This window comes from Anopheles maculipalpis, chromosome 3RL (assembly GCF_943734695.1).
Source record: "Anopheles maculipalpis chromosome 3RL, idAnoMacuDA_375_x, whole genome shotgun sequence".
In the NCBI taxonomy this organism is placed as follows: domain Eukaryota; kingdom Metazoa; phylum Arthropoda; class Insecta; order Diptera; family Culicidae; genus Anopheles; species Anopheles maculipalpis.
Genome location: NC_064872.1, coordinates 87219601 through 87243811, shown reverse-complemented (window position 1 = coordinate 87243811; position 24211 = coordinate 87219601). Strand labels below are relative to the sequence as shown.

The 24211-nt window shown below is 42.7% G+C and overlaps 4 protein-coding genes across 4 annotated transcripts in view; 2 read left to right on the top strand and 2 right to left on the bottom strand.

The window, feature by feature from the left end:
* The window catches only part of LOC126561445 (oxysterol-binding protein-related protein 9), a 41271-nt gene extending 28980 nt beyond the window's left edge, over positions 1–12291 (bottom strand). The window contains exons 1-7 of the mRNA XM_050217594.1: positions 12006–12291; positions 11793–11922; positions 11267–11713; positions 11104–11193; positions 10727–10925; positions 10559–10645; positions 9159–9308 (exon numbers count right to left, since the gene is read on the bottom strand). Of these exons, the coding sequence (XP_050073551.1) occupies positions 9159–9308; positions 10559–10645; positions 10727–10925; positions 11104–11193; positions 11267–11713; positions 11793–11922; positions 12006–12291 (1389 nt within the window). The remainder of the gene's footprint in view (positions 1–9158; positions 9309–10558; positions 10646–10726; positions 10926–11103; positions 11194–11266; positions 11714–11792; positions 11923–12005) is intronic.
* The window catches only part of LOC126562569 (protein lifeguard 1-like), a 400503-nt gene that overhangs the window by 289135 nt on the left and 87157 nt on the right, over positions 1–24211 (top strand). The gene's annotated exons all lie outside the window — the stretch shown is intronic.
* Positions 3715–7427, top strand: LOC126562791 (elongation of very long chain fatty acids protein 1-like). The gene is made up of 5 exons (XM_050219375.1): positions 3715–3802; positions 5815–5911; positions 6063–6156; positions 6767–7013; positions 7095–7427. The coding sequence occupies exons 1-5, from the start codon at positions 3733–3735 to the stop codon at positions 7403–7405; spliced, it is 819 nt and encodes a 272-aa protein (XP_050075332.1). The 5' UTR covers positions 3715–3732; the 3' UTR covers positions 7406–7427.
* Positions 13010–17047, bottom strand: LOC126562087 (putative fatty acyl-CoA reductase CG5065). Its single transcript, XM_050218500.1, has 9 exons — positions 16929–17047; positions 16635–16728; positions 14508–14762; positions 14288–14433; positions 13919–14221; positions 13606–13848; positions 13385–13536; positions 13195–13300; positions 13010–13112 (listed from the first exon to the last, which is right to left on the bottom strand). Exons 1-9 carry the CDS (start codon positions 17045–17047, stop codon positions 13010–13012), a joined length of 1521 nt encoding a protein of 506 aa, XP_050074457.1.

The window sequence follows — 24211 nt, the reverse complement described above, 5'->3', positions numbered from 1 at the left end:
TCGCGAAACCTGGGAACGGCCTTCCATTTAGTGGCAGGTTTATACCGCCTTATTACAAGAGGCTGATTAAATGGTGCATGCGCACTCAGTCCCCCGCGGTCTCCCAAACACGGCGTCAAAACAAGCAATAGACAAAAACGAATTTTGATATCACTTTTTGTTTCATAACCTTCACGGAAAGCCGAGAGATAAAGGTGGGATGTTTTTCGGTAGTCTTGTTGGATGGGATTTGCCATTGAGGATCGTCTCGTTTCTCAGGCGATTGGTAACGGCATTCGTTACATTTGCAGACCTCATTACCGGCTGTCCTTCTGTGACTGAGAAGTGTGTATTGTGATGCAGCTTAGTCACCGTGTTAGATGTGATGTAGGGTCAAGTTCGTGCCGTACCTAAAATACATCGCTAAGCAGAATGATTAAAGCAGCTTTTTTATAAAGTTTTGTTCTCTCAAAAGAATCACAAAAAGTAGCACGATTCGACTGAGTTCGTATGAACATTATTTTCTAACCATCATACGAAAATGTTCTCATCAAATGGCTTTAAGTAAGAAAAAAAGTCGACTAGCTACAGTTAATTAAAACTCAATGGTGCTTATTTAACGCTCGCTTTGTTACCATGCTGAGGTAATACGTCCACGTGGGTGGCGATAAATCATAACAAAACCAAAAGATTTTTTTATTGGAATTTCTAAGAGCGTACACATCATAAATTGTGTTTTCTCCTCATATAAAAATCAGAGCTATTTTACCACTTGGAAAAGGGTGCTAAATTGTACCATGCTCGTTTAAAACTAAAAACTCAGTCTTTACGCATGGAAGCATAAAAACATGTTCCTTTCGCTTGTTTGGCTGTGTACAGCGAGCTTATGTGTTTGGGCTGGATTTCCTAATGGTTGACTATCTATAACAATTAGCCTTCCATAGGTAAATAGTATTATTTATTAAAGCGGACATGCAACATTCGAGTTCTTTGAAACTTGATTGAATAATACACGAGTTTTGATATGCATTGGTGTATAAGTTAAACTTGAACCATACCTTTAGGCACTGAACACTGGCACTGGCCCTGTGTTTGAGCAATCCGACTAAAGTCCGTTCATTCTTTTTTTCAGCAAAACACACGGTAAGTATTATAATCCAAGCGAATATATACCACCTCGGTCAAGCCAAAGGCGCTTTGTGTTAGATGAATGCGTCAAATGATCTGACTACAACCGAATATCTTAAAAATTAAAGAGGCACCAAGTAGAAACATGCTGTTAGGAAGAAACTTCTCTATTGCTTCGGTGACAGGTTGAAGGTAAGATTCGCCAAACATCTGATATTCTGCGCTTACCAGTTCCTCGTTCTTCGCATTTCTATTATGCAGGAAGTCAACTTCTCCGAAGTTAATCGAGTTGGTTAGAAATTATAATGCAAGCTCCGAACATCCCAGCAGCATAGCTCAACAGCCCAAAACTTGGATAATGACGATTCTATGCAAGTCTTTCTTCTTAGTCCAACAGATAGCCGTCCACATACATTCGTCCAATGGTGCGCCAATGTGGAAATAAGCGATCCCGCATAATTTCGAAGCGTATTCGATATTTACCATTCGTCTGGCTGATAATGAAACCAGGAAAAAGATTTACATTAACGGTCCGGCGTAGCATAAGTCAAGAGCTTTTAGGCATGCGTTGAATCGCTATGCTTGTCTGCGTTAAAAAAAGGCGGAAGAAAAGAAAACAAACCCGAGCTCCGAGTAACAAACATAAGGTAAATGCAAATGATTACATTTCATAAGAAAAGTATATCATTTAAAATGAATTCTTCTACCATCATGAGCTGTATACTGTCAAATTTGGGGGACATTTTTCGCATCAAAGCACTATACATCAAGCTGACTTTAGTTACACAGTTGCCCAATCATTACGAGATCGGAATCGTACAGCGATCACCAAGGTGGCTTAATGACTTATAACCAATTTGATTGCTTGAAATGAGCTTCTGTACACTGATAACTCGGAAGTAGAGAGTTGAAACGAAAAACACACGAAGATAAACGTTGAAGCGGAACTATGCCAGTTATACTGTCGATCAGTTCTGGCCGATGCGTTCAATTGCGTGTAAAATACAGCGTCACCTTCCGAACGGATGTCGCACATGATCTTGATGAACAAAAAACGGTATATGCAGATTGGTTACGGGAAAATAGACAATAATAAGTCCTTCTATTCAAGCACTCGGCGATCGTAGATCGATGTCTAGCGGAAGCGTTGCAAAGTCACACGGGAAACTGTGTTTAAAAATTGGTTTACAGTAATTAGACAACAATTGGATGGAAGATACTAATCTGTCAAAAATCTTTTATCTTTTTAAAGTTTACTAAGGTCTCTATTCTTCATTATTTTTTTCGTTTTATTCCTAAGTCTTTTGAACGTTTCTGATTTATTTTGCTAATTTATCAAGTTGTTTTCTTTTTGGTGTGTATTCTTACTAATACGATACTTCAAATTTCACAATATTATAAAAGTAAAAGCGCCCTTGTTAACGCAAACGTTACTTAATCCAAAACCGACTTGATACATGTTTCGTGCTTCAACTAAACTGTCTTATCCTCTCATCACAACCATTGAAAGGGACCGGTTTTAAGCCCCAAAAATAAAAAAAAATAAAAAAAGCTACCAGCTTCAACAATCTTGTGCATGCACTACCACCCAACCCGGGTCGTTGTGTTCAGAGATTTTGGCAATGTTTTCGACTGGTATTTACATCACAGCCTATTCAAGCGTGCACCCTCACACGTGCACACGGCGCTGGACAGCAATTTCTCTCGCCGAAAAAAGTGACCTGATCGCGCAAGGAGTAAAAGTGAAAATAGGTCGCCGATTGGCTCGGTGGGGAAAAGTCTTTCTTCACCAAACTTCCATCCCATTTCAGAGTTCCTTGCCGGTAGGATGCAGCGCATGGAAACATTCCGCATCCGTGTGTTGTTATGCGACCGAATGCGATATTAGTGCAAAGAGAGATCGGTCGGTAATGAGAAGGCTCGCTAAAGAGCACATTGAAACGGGCTGCTGGGAGGTTCGCTGGCGCTATAGCGTACGGATGATGTGACGTCTGTAAGGTCTGTCGCGCAACAAAAAGCTCGATCGTACGCGAAACCAGAGAAACAAAACATACGCGCGCGCGCCCGCACGTACCGGACAGCGAGCTTCGAGCGCGGGTCGCGTCTACAGTTCGTGGTTGGATTGTGTCCCGTATGGACGTGCAGCACCGGACAGACGGATAGGAAAATTCGTTATCATTTTTCGTAGCTTTCGTCCATCGTTAAACGAGCGGTGCGCGCCTGTGGTGATTGAGGTGTATCTGTGATCTGTCATATCGAAGTCTCCGCCGTAAGCGACGAACCTGCGACGAATGGTGCGAGTGAAGAAGGTGACAACGGTTTACGATCGCGCGCCAACCAAGCAGCATATAATTAGGCGGGTTTGCGTTCTGAATCGAACCTAGATCGGGACAGGGAGTTAAGGGTGGGTTCCGTTCCGGCCATCTCATTACTCATTTCGGGACGGCCTCCGTACGTTCGAACGTGATCGGAAAGCAGTGAACCAGTGTCCGAATACGTGAAGCGTACGCACCGAGGCAGGCACCGAGGCACGGAAGTACGGCCGCAAGGGACTATTTATTGGGAGTTTAAGTCTGCTTTTTTAAAGTTTACGATTAAAAGTGTGTGTGTCTCCAGGAAGCCAGCATGGATTTTCTGCACCAGATGAATCTTACCGATTTCACAATCTCCGAACTGTTCAACGTTAAAGGTGTCGGTAAGTTTCTACAGCTCATTATGACAATTCATCCCCATCCAGTTCCAAAGTGCATAAGGCAACATATATGCTGGCAGCGAACGAATGAAAAAAAAAAATAGTGCCACAGTGTACCGTTTGCTCGGTTGGTGCTCGGTTTGACTCGGTTCAGCAAAATTTTTAAAACACTCTACAGGCCTGACTGTCGAAAAAAAAGCGCATAACACGCCAAATTATAAATAAAACTATCCCCTGACTTTACACACGGTACAGTACACCGGGGACAGTTTTGTCGTTCTTGTTTGGTGGGCGAAAGTAATGCACACACTAGTTGCAAGAAAATGTGTGTGTGTTTGATAGGGCATTCCGGTAACTTGAGCGCGGCACAGGCGGAAAGTTCCATTGGTGCCATTTTTTTCTGCATTAAGCTCAGACCATATGTGACTAAGAGTCCACGAGAAAGCAGCAAACCCCTGACAATGCCGTCAGTTCTAACGGGAAGCTGACCGTCTGGCTGATCGAAAGCTTTGCTTCTTTTACGTCATGCACGCTTTCATATACCAACAAGTTTCGGTTCGGTAAAGGATTTTGCAATTGCCTGGCAACTGTCTGTTTTGTCCATCCTTTCGTACCTTGAATACCAATGAGCGCATAAGAGGATAAGGATGTACAGAAGCTCCATTGTGATGGAGCTACACAGCACAGCACGGTTGGCCGGCACCAATAGGCAATTGAATTTTACTGTCCTAAAATCAGAAGACAAAAATTTATCACCAATTTTGTAACACCCAAACCCCTACAGCAAGAGGACTCAAAAGAGAAAGAGAAAGAGTCAGAAAGGGAGAAAGGCGAGACACCAGCTGTTGAATGAACCACAGAGCGACAGGGTCACTTAAGTATGCTGCTCGTGCGCTTATGTGAACGGACCGGACAGATTTGGGAATATATTTATTACCACTAAAACCAGCATCTAATTCTAAATGTCGCCTTATGAAGGAATTTCTGGCAATTGCGAGAACTGCTTTTTACGATCAACAGTTTTTTGTTCTCATTTTGCCTGCTTAAGTAAAGTGCTTAATTTTCACTCACCTGTACGTGCGTACTTTTTTGTTGCTGTTTGACTCTCCTTACAGCTATTAAAACACTTGCAAAACGAATAATTGCATCGTTTTGCAGCTTAAGCATTACATTGAGAGAGGAAACACTTGTTATTCGACCTTAGCGGGGAACATTATCTTACATTTAACTAGTGTTTACAACATCGTGTACACAGTCCCGGCGTACGCAAACAACTCCACCAGGAGGACATTGTAGGAAAGAATATTGCTAATAAAAAATGCAAACACTTCATAAATGAGGCCGATAGCTAGTATCATGATAATGTCTTGGAGCATTGCAGATGGCTTTTTTTTAGGAGCTAATGAACTGTGCTGAAGTTAGGCTCGATTTTTCAAACTGTCGCATAAGGGAGGTCCGAGTCGATTGCGGTGCCGATCTTTGCACGATAGTACCGGTGTTCAAATCCCATCTGGACCGTTCCTCCGTAGTCAGGACTGGCTACCCAATTACGTGATTATCAACAAGTCTAATAAACTATTCGATGTCCCCTCGAATAGACCGAAATTTATTTGTTTGAGTATCTGGATTAAAGTGTCTTCACTCTGATACGGAGCAGTTCCTGCAATATGAGCAAGTCTATATAGTATGTTAATTTTCCTTTGAGCATGAAGTTCTGTAGACGCCGTAGTGATAATCCGAGCTAGATACGATTCAAAGTTTTTGTGATCTACAAGTACAAGACTAAGACTGCACGTGCGCTGTGTGAGTCATTCGAGCAATATCGCTTAAAATTCTAACCAAAAACCGTGCAGCTCCAAATACCCGGCGACATAAATTGCCATTCAATCGGATCTTCTTCCTTCATACAATTCAAAGCAATCTTAACCATTTCTTTGTTTTTTTTTTATTGATTTGCTTTCCAACACAATGAATATGACGCAAAACCAACACAACACATCGGCTGCCCGCTGCAGAGGAACACATCGATGCCTACCCTTTAATGGCCTCGCCCGTACCGAGCTCCATCGTGATTGCCATATACCTTTACTTCATCTACAAATATGGACCAAGGTATGTTTCGTGCCGTGCTCATCTGATTAGAATAATATCATCACCGTGCGTAGATTCATCCGCCAAAATCAGCTCTTTGTACTGGGGTAAGATTAAGTTAAGTCATTAATATGTACTAATGTGTGCTCGGATGTTACCGTCCCTCTTGCAGCTACATGGAGTACCGGAAACCCTACAACCTGCGCTGGATCATTGCGGCTTACAACATCTTTCAGGTGTTTGCATGCGGGTATCTTGTCCTTAATGTAAGTATATACTGAAACCAGCAACATAGTAGGATGATGCGGTCAAAAAATACGAAAAAATAGAGCAATTTTAAGGATTTTTTTACGGAATGACCCTAAAGTCTTAGGTAAGCTAGGACAAAACATCCAACATTCAATCCAAGGTCTTTAGTATCATGTCTTTTACTTCCAGACAAACTATTACAGCCCTTGATTTGCACCAGCTAGGGCTAAGACTGACCAGAACCTACATTTGAAGATATGTTTTAATGATCAGAGCTATTTTTGAGGGAAGAAAATGGAGATCGTGAAGCTTTGAGGACGGACTCTGTTCATCCGATAACATAAGCAGTATATAAATCATTCAGAATGAGCAGTAAATTTAGATATTTTGGGTAAATCTGGTCAACCACTATGTCGATGGAGGATCGACTGATCGATGAGGCATTGAAAGAGTCACTAAAATGTCAATGTTCAATTCTTACGTCAGCTACTGTATCTAAAATGCCAACTAACAGCCATAATGATGTCCTGAAAGTATAAGCACGGTCCAACAATTGTCTATAAAATTGTTTAATACAGCTATAAAACGCAATATTCTAAGCGAAATTTCTCCTTTCTCTTCACGCAGTACATTAAGGTAGGGTTCGAATTTAACTTCATCGGACGCTGCACACCGAAGCTTCCGGTCACCGAGTACGAGCATGGGCTAGATGCGGTCTACTACGGATGGCTCGCGATGTGCCTGCGAATGGTAGAATTCATCGAAACGGTATTCTTCGTGCTGCGCAAGAAACAGAATCAGGTTTCTACGCTCCACGTTTACCATCACATCAGCACCTTCCTGATCGTTTGGTGGAGTCTGAAGCTAAGTTTATGTGCGTATTTTGAGCTTAAAATGTAGAATTCTTTAACAATCAACTATAATGCAACATTTTTGCCCAATTCTACACCCACAGCCTACCAGGAGATGTCCATCATGGTACTCAACTCGATCGTGCACATGATCATGTACTCGTACTACTTTTTGTCATCGTTTAAACCCTGCCAACCGTTTACCAACCGTGTCAAGCCGGTCATTACCATCATCCAGCTAGCACAGCTTGTGACCATGCTGGTGCACGTGTATGCCGCCCTCCAACCAACGTGCGCTGCGAACAAAACCATCTACACACTGCACGCAATTAATCTGGTCATCCTGATCAGTCTGTTTACCAACTTCTACATCCAGACGTACGTGCGAAAGGCACGAAAGCTGAAGCAGAAGTAGAGTTATTCGTAATTGGTTTTAGTTTTTACTATTTGAGTGGGTTAACTATGGGTGGGAAAATGGAAATGGAGATAGGTGTCATCATGCCAGAACAGTAGCAGTTCTTCAGCAGCCACCAGCATGTTACCGGATGCATTTGAATGCGACTTCCATACGGTCAATATTGTAAAGGATTTAATGAAGAAGAATTTGTCATCGTTAACAGGAACACAAATTCACATACGTGAACGATTTCTGTGTCCATTCAAGATTTCACCTGACGCGCGATGGCTGTTCATTTTTATCTATTTATGCACTTTCCTTTCATCCTTTCATACTCAACAACTCTGAACTGCCTTAATATTTTTTTTACATTTGAGATAAACAGAAAAATAAACGAAACAAAAATTTCCCATTTTATGCGCTTACAATCAATAGAAAATAGGCATACTTTGAACGATAACGATTTGAACAGCTGATGTGTGTTGCTATCGCCTGCTTGCTTACCACGGAGCATTAACCTACTGAGCAGAGGTGCGGCGGGAACTGGTTTACATTCCTTTCAAAAATGTTATCAATTCCTGGCGCTTGACTAGATAATCGTACACAAAGTGAGGTCTCAATAAAGATTGACCCTCAGAGCTCAGTGATAGATATCGCTTATCGGTGAGGTGACGCTTTAAAATAGATTTTAAGGTACCCCCCACGGAAAAACCCCAACCCCATCGTCAAATTTATCACGCTGGAGAATAATAGCTGTCACGAGCCAATGGACAGTCATAAATAATGACCGAATGTGGCTGCTATCGATGAAAATGACGTAGAAGGGAGTCACGATCATAGTGCGCCAATCGAACCGTCTGGCCGTTTGGTGTATGAGTAATAGAATTTTCTTATCACTTCACGAGGAAACTAATAGCAACGGCTATGCGCGTGCCTAACAAACGTTGTTTACACAACGGTTTTTTAGACGATGAAACGAACAGAAAGAGAGGCTTATTTTACTTATTTTACCATGTTTTTAGCTCTCGGCGTACGATAAGCGCTGGAGAGCGAATGTACTTGTTAGAAACATACACAGCAAGCGATTTTTGTTGCTAAAATACCACTTGAAGTGCCTGTTTATGGATTGTACGTGGTATGCTTTTTTATCAATTCGACTAATTATCGTGCGTGCGTGATAATTCACGGTTCGCAGTCCCCCAGTTCCCCAGATGGGATCGGATGGGGTGGCTTCTAGAACGTGCCCAGCTTGAACCGCATGACATCAGACGTACATACACGCACACAGGCACGCACGTAGAATCGCATCCTTTCTTCTCCCATTACCCTCCCATCATCCCTGGGTTCCGTAATAGGGAGAGTGAGAGAGTTCCCAGGAGTGGTTTTGATAAGATAATTTCATTCCGCTACTAGCCATCGCATCTTCTTCAAAAGGCCGGCTTGGATTATGGCAGATAAAGTTCTCATCCGACACAGACTCTGTGTTCGCTTCATCCTACAATGATTAGAAGAAAAATATGTTCAGCCAAACATGATTTTTTGTAAATGCCGTACCACTACTGCTGCCCCCTCGTGGCCCTCATAGTCACCGTAAAACGAATGCTCTTTCTAAACGGTCTCAAGCAAGAAACTGGCATTCGAACGGCATTCGACGAGGAGAAATCTGATGCTGTTGGCGAGGTGGTTATCGCCACGGACGAACGGATGGCGAACTCTCTCGCAGCGATTCGTCCCAGCTGTTGAACCGGGAGGTCATGCATGAGCTACTTACGGTGTAGTACGACAGCAATCCGGCGTTTTCATCCAGAACGAACCACCGATACTGCCAGCCCTTCATCACGTTCGTCCATTTGGACAGGGTGCCCTCCAGCATCGCCATCGTCCTAGCGGGAGGATTTATATCCGATACGGTGCAACCAAGCTGCAATAGCTTCAAGTGTTGGATATTTCTGGGATTGTGGAACACTAAAAAGAAAAATAACCTCACACTCACGCACGTACTCGCACACACACGCACGGACGCAACAAAAAAAACTTAGTTAGCACTCGCGTTTGGGAAGTGCGGATTTTCCGCCACTATACACAACGATCCACTATGCCACACGTACACATACGGGGAGATTTTCCTTCGAGCGTTGCTTTTATCACGTTCGCGAAAACGCTAGGTGGCAAACAATTGGTTAAAATCACGAGAAACTATTACGGTACGCGAAAATGATTTCCACAAGCAAAACAACCGATGCAAAATTGTATCATCGGCTGACAGCTGCCTTTGACATTTTCGCAACGAAATTGACAGCGGGAATTTAATCATTTTATGACCAAATGAACATTTCAAGTATCCCGTAGTTCGGTGAGATACTCTTTGTGGAGAAAAAGAAACAAATGATTAGGAATTACGAGAATTTTAAGATTTCGCGTGTAGTAAGATAAATTGAAAGATCTTTCTTACATTTCAATGCAATAATGCTTAATTGAGCTCAATCAAAGTGTCGAAAATATTTATGCTGAGACCATTGCCCATAGTGTAGTAAAAGAGAGTGAGTGGGTAGATGACGAAAAACAGAGAAAGAGAATCATGCTCCAGAACGAGAAGAACGAAACGCCAATATGGGAGAAACGATTCAAAATGCTGATAATAAATGTTTACAAAAGGAATATTTACCACTAAACAACATTCATAGCCAAAAGGATTCTACATTAAACCAGCTGTGTCCCCCACCAGGCGCTTACATCAGCATAATTTCAAACGTCTCAGATCAAAAAGCTGTGAAGTACGAGGCGAAATTTCGCCCCACAGTGTATGACGCAAGTTTCTCTTCGGTTGTATGTTATTTACCCGTGCAATGCTGAAAAGCGCGGGAAACTGTTGAGGCACTTCACAATTAGGTTCAATTTAGTAATTACAGGATACAAATTTTATTTCTTTACTATTTGTGCTTGATTCTCCAGGTGACCCCTTTGAGTGACAAAATTATTACTATTTTAATTACAATGTAAAATCAATCAACTCAATCGATGGGACGGTTAAATTGGCGGTAGTAAGTCCAACCGGCGGTGTTACATCAAACTGAATCAGAAACACTAGATACATAGCTAATGCTGAAAGAATCTGGAAACACAAAAATACGTCATTTATTAGTATCTTGTCGATTGTTCATTACCACCTACCGAAGAAAAGAGATTCCAATCAAATTGAAACAAACCGCACGAAAATGACATATCGCGCATCTTCACCTGCAGAGACAATGTGGACAGCTGAAATGTAAAATAACAGTAGCATCTCTAGTATTTTCATTAAATTATGCCAAAACAAAAACAGTACAGCATGAGTCGTACCTTCTCGATAACATCAACCGAAAAATGGTTCTGATGCTTTCTGATGATTTGATGAACAATGTCGCCGGTCAAGCGGCCACTGTTCTGTGCCGCCGTAGTAGCTATAATAACGGTCAAAATTCCCACGATGTAAAATGCAATCCATGCTCCATTTGCCATCGCCATAATACGAAATGCCCAAGAGCCCGAATTGAATGCTCTGGAAAGAGAAACGAAAAGAGGAATTTACTAACTTAGTAAGAGCAGTAAGATGTGTTTTATCGAATACAAACTTGTAGAACGTGAAGAGACCAAACACGAGAAACACAAACATGGCGCCAAAGTGGAACATTAGCGAGAGTGAGGATATTCGATTTACTAGCCGAATGGCGTCACACAGATGAAAGTGCAGCACGGATAAACGATTGATTGTTTTCATTATCGTGTCCATGCTGGAATGCTGATCGATCTTAAGACGTGTGATGTACCTAAACGAAGAGTAGAAATAAAACAAGTGTTCTGATACGTAGGTACGAAAAGTCGATCTCAACGCTTCCTTACGTAGTATAAACCGTTTGCGCAGACAGCTTGTTAAAACCGGCCGATGAGGGAGCAACCATCGTCACCTTTGATGGGCCATTTCGCTTCACATTTCCTGCATCCAGTTCTTTCCGTGCACCTCTACCATAAATAGTGAAAATCTCATCATACGCAATCGTTGGTGTTTTACTTTTACGATTTTGATCAAGCAGAACCATTTCGTTGAGGTTAGTATCGGTGAATAGTAGTTGCTTAAGCAATCGATTCACTATCATAAATAGACGGCGTATATGTACGGTAAAGTAAGCGTATTCGTTCATCAGCGCCAGCAGTGAAATGTTCATGATGTAGTAGGACAAGTACAGGTAGGTAGTGTTGATGTTTAAAGTGCGATCGATCAAATAGTAGTAGCCACACAGTACCAGTAAGAGGTACAGCATCTCAGCACAAATTATGAGCGCTATGAACCTGATGGGGAAAGAGGGTTTTTCAACAACGATTCATACATTCATGTCCTAGGAAAAGAATCATCAAATGTAGCTCTTACTTTTGTACCACCCGGACAGGATATTTAACGTGAAACTCCTGTTCAATCACCTTCGTAACGTTGTCCAACAGCTCCATGTACTCCCATTTGCGCTTGTACTGTATCACATTGATCGTGCTAATAAGGACAGCTGGTTGGAAGGGTACAATATAGTTCATTAGATTCTATTAACACCTTCACCCTTTCTGCACACGCCACCAAGCGCTTGCTTACTAAGATTCAATCCGTTCAGTAGGTGCGTTTGCAGACCGTACCGCAAGATGTCCGACTCGAACGGTTTCATGTAGTAGTCCCACAGCTTCGCGTTGGTATTAACGAGTATGCAAAAGAAAGCCACAACGTACAGGAACATCAGGTACGCAATATCGAGCACAGTTACGCCGGGCGATTTGCGTAGAAACGATTGCGGCCACAGACCGGCCACCTTGGACATGTAGTAAATCGGTTTCATTATCTGACAGAACGTGCTGTCGGTGGGTTTTGCGTTAGCGTTACTCATAGTTATGCGGCTTTTACGTTTTAATAGTTCTTTCCAATATTTCACTATTAAAATAGTTTACTTAGAGCACAGAAAAGAAGCTCCACACAACACATTCAACTGTTTCGGATGAAATAGATACTAAACCTTCTGGTCATCTTCAACCAAGTACACGAAGGTTCCGACGAGGACTCAATTAATATAATTAGATGATTTGTTATTTGGAAATGATAAAAATCAAAAACAATACGCTACACTTTATTGATTACTCGTCTAATCAGCATCGATCCGGTGTGTGTTATCGTTCTGCCTAAATTTCCGGAACCGAACCATAACGCAAGAAGTACACAAAACAAAACAATACACAAAACCTCATCGCTACACCTTCACTAGAAAATGTTAAAAAGTGGGTTATGGGGGTGGGATTGTGATACTGCTTTTGCCTTAATCGATTAAAAAACAAAACAAAACTAGCAAAACATATGCTTGGATGTATCGGTGAAAATTTAGACGCCTATGCCCACAGAACGCAAACCAAACTACGACAAAAAAAATGGATGAAGAGCAACTTAACATAAAATGAAAACACCCTTGGTATACACCCCACATCTCGAGAGCGAAGTGGCACACAGTGGCAGGTGGTATGTCGGATGTGGTGTAATGGAATCGATAGATTAATTGCACCTAATCACACTCCAAAACTAACGCACTAAAGGGGGTAGAGCACAGGTACAGGTACCTAGAACACGGACGCAAACAGCAGCGAGTAGAGCGCCTTGCCGATGTAGTAGATGAGTCCACCGTAGATTAATGTCTTACATATCTTGTCGACCCACCACATGCTGCGTAAAAAGAGGAAAGGACAATCAAAATAAACATGTTAGAGCATAAGAGCGCTCGAAACAGGTATGTGACTCTACTTACACACGCATGTGACGTCTGGCAGCGGGAATAGTATCGTCCGTTTCCTTCAGAATGTACCACCGTGCGGCTCGTATACAGTTTTCGAAGTATTCTTGAATTTCCACCCCTAGGACGGAGGAAAAATGCGTGAGTTTGTCGCTTAATATAGGTCATTGGGTAAGGTTAAGAAAGGTTGTATCGTTCTTCTTACCTCCAGCGTCTATCTTGAACTTGACCTTTTCCTCCTCGTTAATAATCGTTCGCAGGTACAGTACGGTAGCATTGTCAAAGTCCCACTGATTGTTGGCATAGTATTCGAACACTTCAAAACCCTTGGCGATACGCTGATGTATCCTCCACAGTCTATAGAATCACAATCAGAAACGGATCGTAAAGTAAAGTGCTACATGCGACAAGAAGATTCCTACTCACATTGGCTTATATCCGAAGCAGTACAGCAAACAATCGATCAAGAATGCCGGTATCCAGTGGAAAAAGAATGCAGACAGATTGTGTTCCCAACGGGTACGCTTCATCGAACCGCCCGGATACCACAGCACACCGTTCAGCGGGATCTTGTTGGAGACGATCCACTTTCCGCGCTCGATGATACCTTCCCAGGACACCTTAATCTCTGCCGAACTGACCAGATGGTAGATGTTTCGCTTGTAGTCCCTGTTGGTAAGGAGAGGAAAATCTTGAAGACGCATGCTTCCACCAAGTTTCCATCACGAGCACGACTCACTTGTTACCGACGTAGTTCCAGGTGCAAACGCACATAGCACTGACAGCGAAATCAACCGGCAGATAGTCTCCGTACCCATCCGAGTTGCAGTACATCGAACGGATCACACCCTTACCGGCACCGATCAGTAGTCCCACCGGTCCGTTAATATTGTCCGTCCAGCCGGGAATCGGTTCGCGCCAGGTGGGAATTACGATCGAGGGACGGAAGATGACGGCCGGGATCTCGTCCATCGATTCCACCACCAGTGCTTCCGCTAGCGCTTTGGTATAGGCGTATGTGTTGGGACAATCGCCCAGAATTCTGTAAGAAATAAGTAACATGAGGTATTTCCTGCCATCGTGGCCGCGGAGACATTTCGATACCTACTTTTTGGTCATACCATCAACCACACCCTCCTCAAGCCATTCAACCGCTTTGATTACTTTGTGCGGATCGGCCGGTGGTGGATATGGCTTCTCCAGCAGCAGCTTCTCATTCAGATGGCAGTAGGAGGTGGATACATACCCAAACATCTGAACACGAGGGGAGGAAAATAATGAGAAAGATATTCAAATATGATCTTAACACCATCACCATGATCACTTACGTCCAATTTTTTGCACTGTTTTGCTAGATCGATCATATACTTGGTGCCGCGAGTGTTAAGCATGACCGCCTTCTTGAGCGTCTCGTCGAACCGGATCGTCGCTGCACAGTGATAGATGATCGACACATTTTCCGTTATCAGCTTACGGTCTTCGGGAGAAATGGCCAGTTCCGGTTCGGTGACATCGCCACCGATCACGGTACATTGACTTATCAACGTATCCAGACCGCGCATTCCTTTGACGGTCTCGAACAGCTTTTTTGAAGGTGGTAGAAGAACAGGTAGACGATGGATAATTAGAAATTAATTAATGAGTGGCGCGTAAAGCGAGCAAGAAACGTGAATTCCATATTTTTGAAGACCTTGTTTGTGCTTCAAAAATCCCTGCCTTGGAGACCTGCTTCAAGGATACTTCTCACAGTAGTTAGTGTAATGTTCAATATAACATCTCTAAATTTGCTCTAAAATTATCAAGCCAATTACTAAAAGGAGTACCTAAAGAAAAACGTCCTCCCTTAAGATTAAGCTTTTTGACTATGATTTAGTTCGCAATTAGTACGCTGTTATTAGTAGGTCATTACTGAACGCCAGAATTGTTAGAACAGGTGCAAAGCTAACTGTTGATGATCGCAACATACTGACGGCTATAAAAATGACCACATCAAAGGCAATACACCGAGAAGAGCCGGTAATGAACCTTTGCGTGATTTTTCATCTAGAAGAGACAGCTTGCGCTTTGTACACGGCTTTAACAGTGATTGGGAAAGAATTATGACCCCTGCCGGAGGGCTTGATTGTAATGGGGTTTTTTGTTGTTGTTTTATGATCTATCATAATTATCCAACAACGTGTCAGATTTTAAATTACTTGTTGTTTCCACTTCTATTCCTTTTGCTAATCAAAAGCGCACCTGAAAAGTGTAAGTAAATCTAATAAACATAATTTTTCTGTTGATAACAATATTCTCTATTAAGACACTACTCGAGGTGATGTGCATCAGTTGCAACCAAAATAGTACGTCGTGTTACGCCATTTTGCCTCCAGTGCAATCTCCGTAATCATTTCCCAACAACAAGCGCACGGCCGGCCGGGAAAGCGAAAGTCTGCCGAGAAATATTGGACCCGGTAGGTCTCTGCTCCTCATCTACGAAATGAAGCTATAATTATGCGTAATTGAGAACGATCGATTTCGCTTACATAGCGTTTGATACGTGCACTTGTGGGGTTTATGGGCAGACGTACACCAGTCTGGCTACAACCATACCCTCGATGTTGGGTTTGGTGACCGGTTCTTTGCACGGCGAACTCCCTTGTGGTGTCTATGGTATGTTGGGAGCCCAGTCATCAGGGTGCAGAACTGACCTACTGCTTCAAGCATTTTCAATCACTCCAATTCTTATCGGAACGGAAAGCATTGAAACGTAAAACACTTATTCAGAAATTGTCACGATCGAGTAGTGCAGCAGTGGTATCGGCTAAGAGCGCTAGAGCTGCTCGAACTCCAACCGAACCGAACGGAACCTGCGAAATGCAAAGCAACGCGATCGACGTGCTAATGATCGTGCAGGGGCATTGCTTCATCAAACGGTTGCTGAGAGTAGTGGTTTGAATATGGACGCAACATTGCACTCTCGCCCCACTTGTTGATCGAGATGTTGATGATGATGATGGATCGGTTGCCCAACTCAAGGTTGGCTTTTTATGTACGCGAGCGTCATCGTCGTGTCCGTGGACCTGTTTGCTGCCATGTTATGAGTGAGTCTTGTGAGAGTCTGTACACCTTCCAACCATCAGTAAAGTGTCCAGTGACCTAACTGGAGCTACCAGCAGAGTGAAGAGTGAGAGTGAAGCTAACGGATTTTGATATATGGACGTAGCGCTCGGAGACTTCGTTTGGATGCTGTGAGTGTCCACCTTTATGCTGTATCGCGCACGCACATAACGGCTCTTCTGGGTACGTTGGAAGGTACAGTAGGTCATACGATGCTCGCACAATACCATCATGGTACAAGTTTTGTTAAATCCTTGTCCTCGTTCGGTTGTTTTGTGTCATTGGAGGCAGGTCCAAGATGTACTGGTTTGTAGTGCGATGGCACCATCTAGTGTCCGGTGGGCAACACTACTTACCGGATTGGCAAAGATGTCCTCCAAGCGTTGACGCGGTGATTTGCCCTTCTTTGCTCTGACTAGAAGATAGATATTGCCAATCTCCGGACAGCATCTGTAAGGTACAGGGCGAGGCAAACGATTAGCACGTGTACGTGGCACGGGTAGATAAAGTTCGCGTTCCCAATTACATCGCTATGACACACCGTACCAGGTCAACGTTGGTCAATAACGAAAAACTGGAATTTCCCTTTCTTTTGTGACGCTTTTCCCCGTCGTTATCTGCCGCCCCTCTTTCAGTGTGTGTGCACTTACCGGAGTAATTTTTCGATCAGCGCTTTACCGAGGAATCCCGTCCCGCCCGTGATCAGCACGTTGCGATCTTTGAACATTGGCGCGATACGGTCGCGTCCATCATTCAGATCGACGTCCATCGTGGTTTTTTTTATTGTTGTGCGATCGTACAGTAGTGAGCTGGCTGCCAGTGAATAACTCTAGTAATGGTGAGCAACAATAGATGGCAAGGGAGGATAAAAAAAGAAGAAAACAAACCATGAATATAAACGTGAGGATATTAAATCGTAGCATTGTTTTAATCGCGAAGATTAACGATCGAGTAGGGCTAAAGCAATAGAATCAGTGTTACGCGAGTTACAGGAGCTACGACGAGTGTGTGTTAATGTATTCGCTGTCAGAGCTTTTTTCCTAGTTATTTGTACGCGGTGATTGCATAATTAGATAGTAAACAACTGATCATGATCGTTGGCGCTAGGTGACAGTTTGTTGTGATGATCATCAATTGAGAAGCGTCGTTGACAACTTGTAATTTATTGTGAATCGTGAACTGTTGCTTTAAATAGAATTCTCAAGGGGGGTTTTTAAATTACCCGAATTACCTTTGTTTGCATCAACAATCGTTTTGTGGTAAATCAAGCGTGCATAAACTACTGTTCAACGTTTAACTACTAATACTAATAACAATAAATGGAGGTGTAGATTGTTGACTCTAATTTAATTTATAAAACGCTACTTAAAATGAAACAAAACTGATCTGCAGTACTGCTCAATCAATTAATTGTTAACTAAACCCTTATTTTTACTTTTTCGAGCGGCCTGGTTACTATGCTCGATCTACTAATTATATTAATATTATTTATATATAATTATTTAAATATGTAGAGACTTTCTTGTCACGTAAACGATTGTTCGTATCTTCAAATAGAACTAAACTAAAGGATTTATTTACATAATCCCTCATGTCTGCTTCATTGCCTCTGCTCTCATCATAAAAATTGCAACTCAATCAACCACGTTCCATATATAGAATGACCCCACTCCTGCTATGCATTTAATTTTCAGCAGACACATTTTCCCATAAAAGATGATTGTAGGGCAGACAAACAACGGTGGAAAACCGGTGACATGCATGCCGTCGTCGGCATTAGGTAATTATCTAACAAGATCAAGGAAAGATCGAGACGTGTCTCTGTAAGATGCACCGACCGGTGAGTGTGATTAAGCATCCTTTTATGAGGGAATGCGAGTCTGTTTAGCTGGCACAGAAATTCCTGCTTGTTTTTGCAGCTTTTCAGTCGTGGAGAGCTACACCCATAAAGACAAGATACAATTGATCCAGATCGGTTTGTCCGTACGATCGCTTTCGTTGTGGATAGACAGCATCATGACTAACCTTGATGACATTCACTACAATGTGTTCCCATTTTTGTGTTGTCTCTAAATCTTTTATAAACTGTTTGTTAAGATGCCAACCTGGCAGCGATCCGGTTGAGATCTGTGACACAGTAGAGACGACGAATCCGCTAGATGCCCTTCGCCGTGTTTACCCCCGCACGATGTCTAACGGTTAATTGCGGTATATTTCCATTTTTGACCGGGGGTGAAGGAGTGAAACAAAAAATCCTCACATCATCGAGAGACACCTGACTGCGGGAAAAACTGACCCTAGTCGTTGTGGGTCTCCTAACCCTTGTTTACTGCGGTTGGTGTTGTTTTACGATTTCGATAGACGATGACCTTCACTGTATACGGTGGAGGCTGGCTTTTGGCTGGTAGTTTGGAGGTTTTTCGAAGGTCAATCAAGCTCTAAACCGGTAGACATTTGTTAAATCTACAATGGTTTGATTTTTAGAAATTGCAGTCTTTTTTTAGATGATCGTTGTTACTAACGAACTCAATAGAAAGCCTTCAATGTCCCCTAAGAGTGGAAGATTTTTTAGGCATCCTGAATACTCTATTATAATTATTTTATTATTTAACTCCAATGCGACTTGGCGTGTTCTATTACATAGATATTTTATTAAAATTTACCATTAACCGCTAATTAGTTATCAATTAGCTGCTAGATGATAAATATCTACTCAAAGAACCTCAAATAAGAGGAAGAGCTGTTCTGACCTGGAATTACCTGCTAGTATCGGCCATCACTAAGTTTCTACTTAGTTTATACTTCACTATTCAAATATCTTAAATCTAGCCAAAACTACAAAGGACTAGCAGGATTAGGATCTTTTACAAAACTTTTCTTCTCCTGATCAGATGATGTCTGTGAGTTGCCAATAGCAACCAACAATTGAAACATGAAGCATATTCTTAGCTAACAAACGATGTGACACAGTAGATGTTCCATTATGACTCCCAAAGGTTTTTAGGTCGATCAAACATTAGGACATATTTATTTCCCCAAAATGTACCGACACCTATCGGTTGCTACAAGCTTAGGTAACAAAACCTCACGCACCGCTAAACAAATGGTATGTTAATAATGTGTTAGTTAAATAAATACACACCATCCGCAGATCATCCGCAGATGCGTAATGACAGTTCGATATCTAATTCGTACGTTAGCTTGCGTGCCGAATGTCATAACAACTTTCATTTTTGTCACTTGCTTTCAGCTGCCTTGAAGGATCGTTTCATTATCACCAATCCACTGCCTTCAAGGAATGGCAAGGTGTACACGTTTTTGCCCAAAATTTAACTCTTTCCCAAACTGGTATTACGATACAAACGATGAAAACCGAAACGATCTCTATGGCTAGAGTGCAACATAATTTGATTCTGGTCATGCTTCTAATTGCTCATGGCTGTTTCTTAGAGGCTGTTTTGGACATCCGTTATCTGTTGGGAAGTTGAACCACCGTAGGTCGCATCTACGAAGGTTGCATCGATAGTGCTCGCAAGATCAACCAAGTCAAAAGGTGGAAAATTAATTATTCCTATCGTACTGGTTGCGTTGATACGTTGAATATTATCTCATCAAACAAAGGTGCGTACCCGTCGGGGCGATTTTCTTCATCGCATCGTCTGCCTACCAACTCTGACGTAAGCAACAATAAATTAGTACGAACGATGGATTCAACTTCACCACCACCAAGTAATCAAAATCGAAGACTAACAAATTAAGAAAAAAACCCAAAAAAGCCTCAACAGCACACCAGACTCTCTGAAGGGCTCGCTGAGCACAAACATCAATCGAAAGCTTCATTTGATCGTCACGGAATTGAACGCATCTGCTAGTTAAAACACCATCTGGAACAGACGAGAATCGTAACAGCGGTCGCAACCGGTGGGCAGAAACAGTTGCCGAACTTTGCGATCAATCTGCCAACACCGTCAAGGTCAATGTCGGACGAGACGCTTTTGAATGGTGGGCCGGATTTCGGTTTCAATCTTAGTCACATTCCCGGCAGAGCTGAAGGTTAGCCGGGCCGAACGAAAGTGGAGCAATGTCTCGCGGTGAGTGATCAGTCGAAGGTGATGCAAAAAAAAAAAGAAAAGCTGCATAGCAGGGTGTGAATTAGCGAGAACTAATCGAAACTTCTAATTAATCATTTCGATAGAGATTTTTCACTGACTGGTTTGGATTTGATGAGGCGAGGAAACACATCTCCATATCAGAGCTTGTGAAAGATGGCGTAGATTATGTGAAACATGATCGTCTGCTGGATATTGATCGTTAAATGAGGGATTGCTGTAGTTTTCCCCCAATATAGGAAGGTAACAACAATGCAACGTTTAGTACAGCAAAAAGGTAATAAAATACTAATTGTAGTGTAAACTTATTACATCTTTATAGCGGCTTTTGAGGCCTTCGCACACTTTCATTTAAAATAAAAATTCCTAAGAGATGACCTGGGATAGAGCAGACGCCAATATATTAAGGGTAAACGGATTTCTTTAACCTTCACCCAGTGATGATGACTGAACGGAACCATCTCATCTGCAATTTACATATTCTTTCAACGCAGCTATCGAAGGTCATTGACACATCCCACGGATAACTCGGCACTGTTTTAAGCAAAAGTTTTTTGACAAAACTTATGGGTGTTGTCACTATCTCGGATAGTGTTCGGATAGTCCTACCTTGACAATGACAAAACGCCCGCTTTCAAGTGACCGATGCATCTGCCTGACCGTGTTTGGAGCTTTAAACGAAAACGAAACGAACCGGTTAAAACGCTCCTTCAACCCGTAACTTCACGCCAGTCGCCCCAGTGCTTAACAGTGCTTAACTTCCATTCAGGTGGTCAAAACTTGTTTTGGAATGATTTGATAGTTTTCGGTTGAAAACGGCTGCGACGAATCATTAACCTTGCGTTGTTCGTACAGTTACGAAATATGTCTACCTTCGATAGGGTGTAAATCTTGGTTTGGTTAATAGATTAGCTAGCAGTTCAATGAGGAAACTATTTGCCAAAGTCGTTGTCGTTAAAGGACGTTAACGATTAAAATAAAGAAACACGGAAAGAAGAGCTTTTTGTGCAGCGTAGACCGACAAAAGTTACGAGGAAGCAGCTGCTCTTCGACAGCCGGATGTGTGATCGGTCAGTCGTAGAGGTTAAACCGAACCAACTCATTAAATACAGACACTTTAGGTAAATTGTAAACACAATCAAAACAGTATCGCATGTTTAAGGAAACAACGCAAATGTTAGCTGAAGCTGAAGCTTCATCTTGCCAACCACGTTATTGATTATTTGTCGATCAGAGGCTGGACAAGGTTAATCGAGCAACGAATTAGCGTCACTACTGCCGACACGCAATTTTGTTAGAAATCATTAGAAACATCGTGCCGATCGTGAGCATTCAAGTAAAAGAGGAGGTCTTGTGTGTGTGGCTGATCGTTCACCGGTGGCGTAATCACCCACCCAGGCGGGGCAGTTCAAAGAACCATCAGTGGGAGCCTCTTGCAACGGAAGAACGTACGAGCTTTCGCAAGAACGCCAGTTTCCACCCTCGAACAATGAAGATCCTACGCAAGACGCGAAACGGTTACGTTTTCCATTTCCACGGCAACTCAAACGCATATGTGTTTGGCTAACGATTCTGAAGCTCAAAGTTCGAAAGTGAAGTTGCACTGGTCGGTGCAGACCGCTTTTGCATGGCACAGAGGCTATTCCAAATGACGTGCAGCTGGTTGGAAATGTTTCTCGCTCTTTCGCAAAGTGTTATGGCGGTTTCATGGTTCTAGTGGTGGCTGTCGCTGTTGGGCTTCATTCCGATGGTTCGAGAGGGAAAGAAACGAATTGGCGGAGTTCGTTTGTCTGCGTGTATTTGTTTTGGTTCTGGAGATCGCTCACCCTAATCCCAACCCCCAGTACAACCATTCAACCAAGAAAACTGGTTATCCACAACAAACTGCAGAGGTTTCGCGAAGGTGTGAGATGGAGTTTCGTTACGAATTTTAGACCTTTTTTTGACCTTTTTATACATTTTTTTGTGACTGCTGCTGCTATTGCGGTAATCTATGTACACTTGCACGTTTGCACTTTCCCTCCCGCAGATAGACGATGACGACATCGGCAAGATGTCGTCATCGTCATGTGTCTCACATGCCGAAGCTCTAATAGATTCCTACATCGTGCCATTTCCTCCACGCGCCCGCAGATCCATGGCGCACACAACCTTCAATGATTCGGCGTTGCCGACGAAAGTGAAGACTTGCGGTTTGCTTCGACGATCAAGATGACGATGATGATGATGATGGGTATGCGCGGCTTGTTTGCGGATGGCGCAAGTTCTCATGGCGCGATCTTTGCTTGCCATGTGCGCTGTTGACCTACCTACACACCCGTTTGAAGAAGTCGGCGTATACTGCGCGTGCTTTGTTGAATTTGGCGTCTATCCCTGCGCAATCGATGATCGACAACAAACTCGACAAAAAGAAAAGAGATCTAAACGATCTTCACACCAACAATTCACTCTAACGAAATGATCAAGGACGTACGCACAGCCCACCACCCAGCGGGAGGATAAATTTTTCGTTCGAAAGTTAGGCTTCTTTTGGGGAATATTAACTTCACCGCTTGATCTTTGCTACCAGTAAAGAATTTGGAGTGTTTTCTTGTAGGCAACTTTCACTGGTAACATTACACCACCAACGTACGAACTTCACCTCTAGTTGACGATCATCTGACAGCTTGTTCCACGACTTACTTCTTGCGCAGCACCTTTGGTCGTATCCGAAAAGCACACCGTTTAATACACACGCACACAAGCACCGTGTTAGAAGCTTAAGAGCAAGATCGCACGAACCGTTCACCAGCTAATCTACCGATCGACTGACCCACCCGTACGAGCGCGATCGAGCTTCAAACCAAGCAAGAAGTCGCGAACGGTGCCTTCTAACGTCTGGTGTGACTTTTGCTGCTCGCCATCCCTACCCATCGGCAGCACGGTGCTGAGCATGCTGCACGTAGACATGCTTACGCTGGGGCGCAATACCTCCCAAAAACCTCCAATGAAACATCAAACCTGCTTCACTTCCAACCCTCCCATCTCGTGCTGGTAACTCCTTTTTTCCGTTTTCGCTCGATCATTGCGCAGTAGATTGAGCAACACGGCAAGCGGCTGACTGTGGTGTTAGACGCCTTTGGTGAAAAAGCTTCCCACAGCTTTGGTAGTGGTTTCACCTGGTGCAGCATTGCAGATTCAAGAAGCCACTGTGGTGGTGTCGTGATAGCTTAAGAAAATTCCACACATTCTCTAGCTTCTTCCCTCTCGAGGGCGAGATGTTGTTCATTTGTGAGCCTCCGACAAAGCTCTTTAAGCTTAACGAAACTTTGAACGAAAGCTCTTTCGATGGTCCGATAGGGCTGGGGGTGGTTTTCCAATGATTTTCTTTCTTGACGGGCGATCAACCGTGGAGCGTTAGAGCGTTACGAGTAATGTTATGGTGAGCAAAGGTGAGCCAGGTGGTTGAATGTACTGCACGCAGCACGTGGCCTTGAAATAGAGGAAGCATTTGGTGAAGCTTTATGAGCTTTCAAATCGAAAACGAGGTGCAATGGTTAAAATAGAATCGCTTAGTTCGCATTATGAAACAATAATGCGATAAATTGATTAAAATAATGTACATAATTTTATTTCTATTGCTGCTTCTACTTCTACTTCTAATTTAACCTTTATATCTATTCCAAATAATGACACTACAAATGTTACTACTACTGCTATTACTGATACTTCTGCTTCTGATGCTGCTTCTGCTTTCTAAATAATCTTCTTTATTTATTAAACTGCACATTTATGTTTTTTTCTTTGATTATTTCATTTGTATATTCTTACGTTCATATAAATCA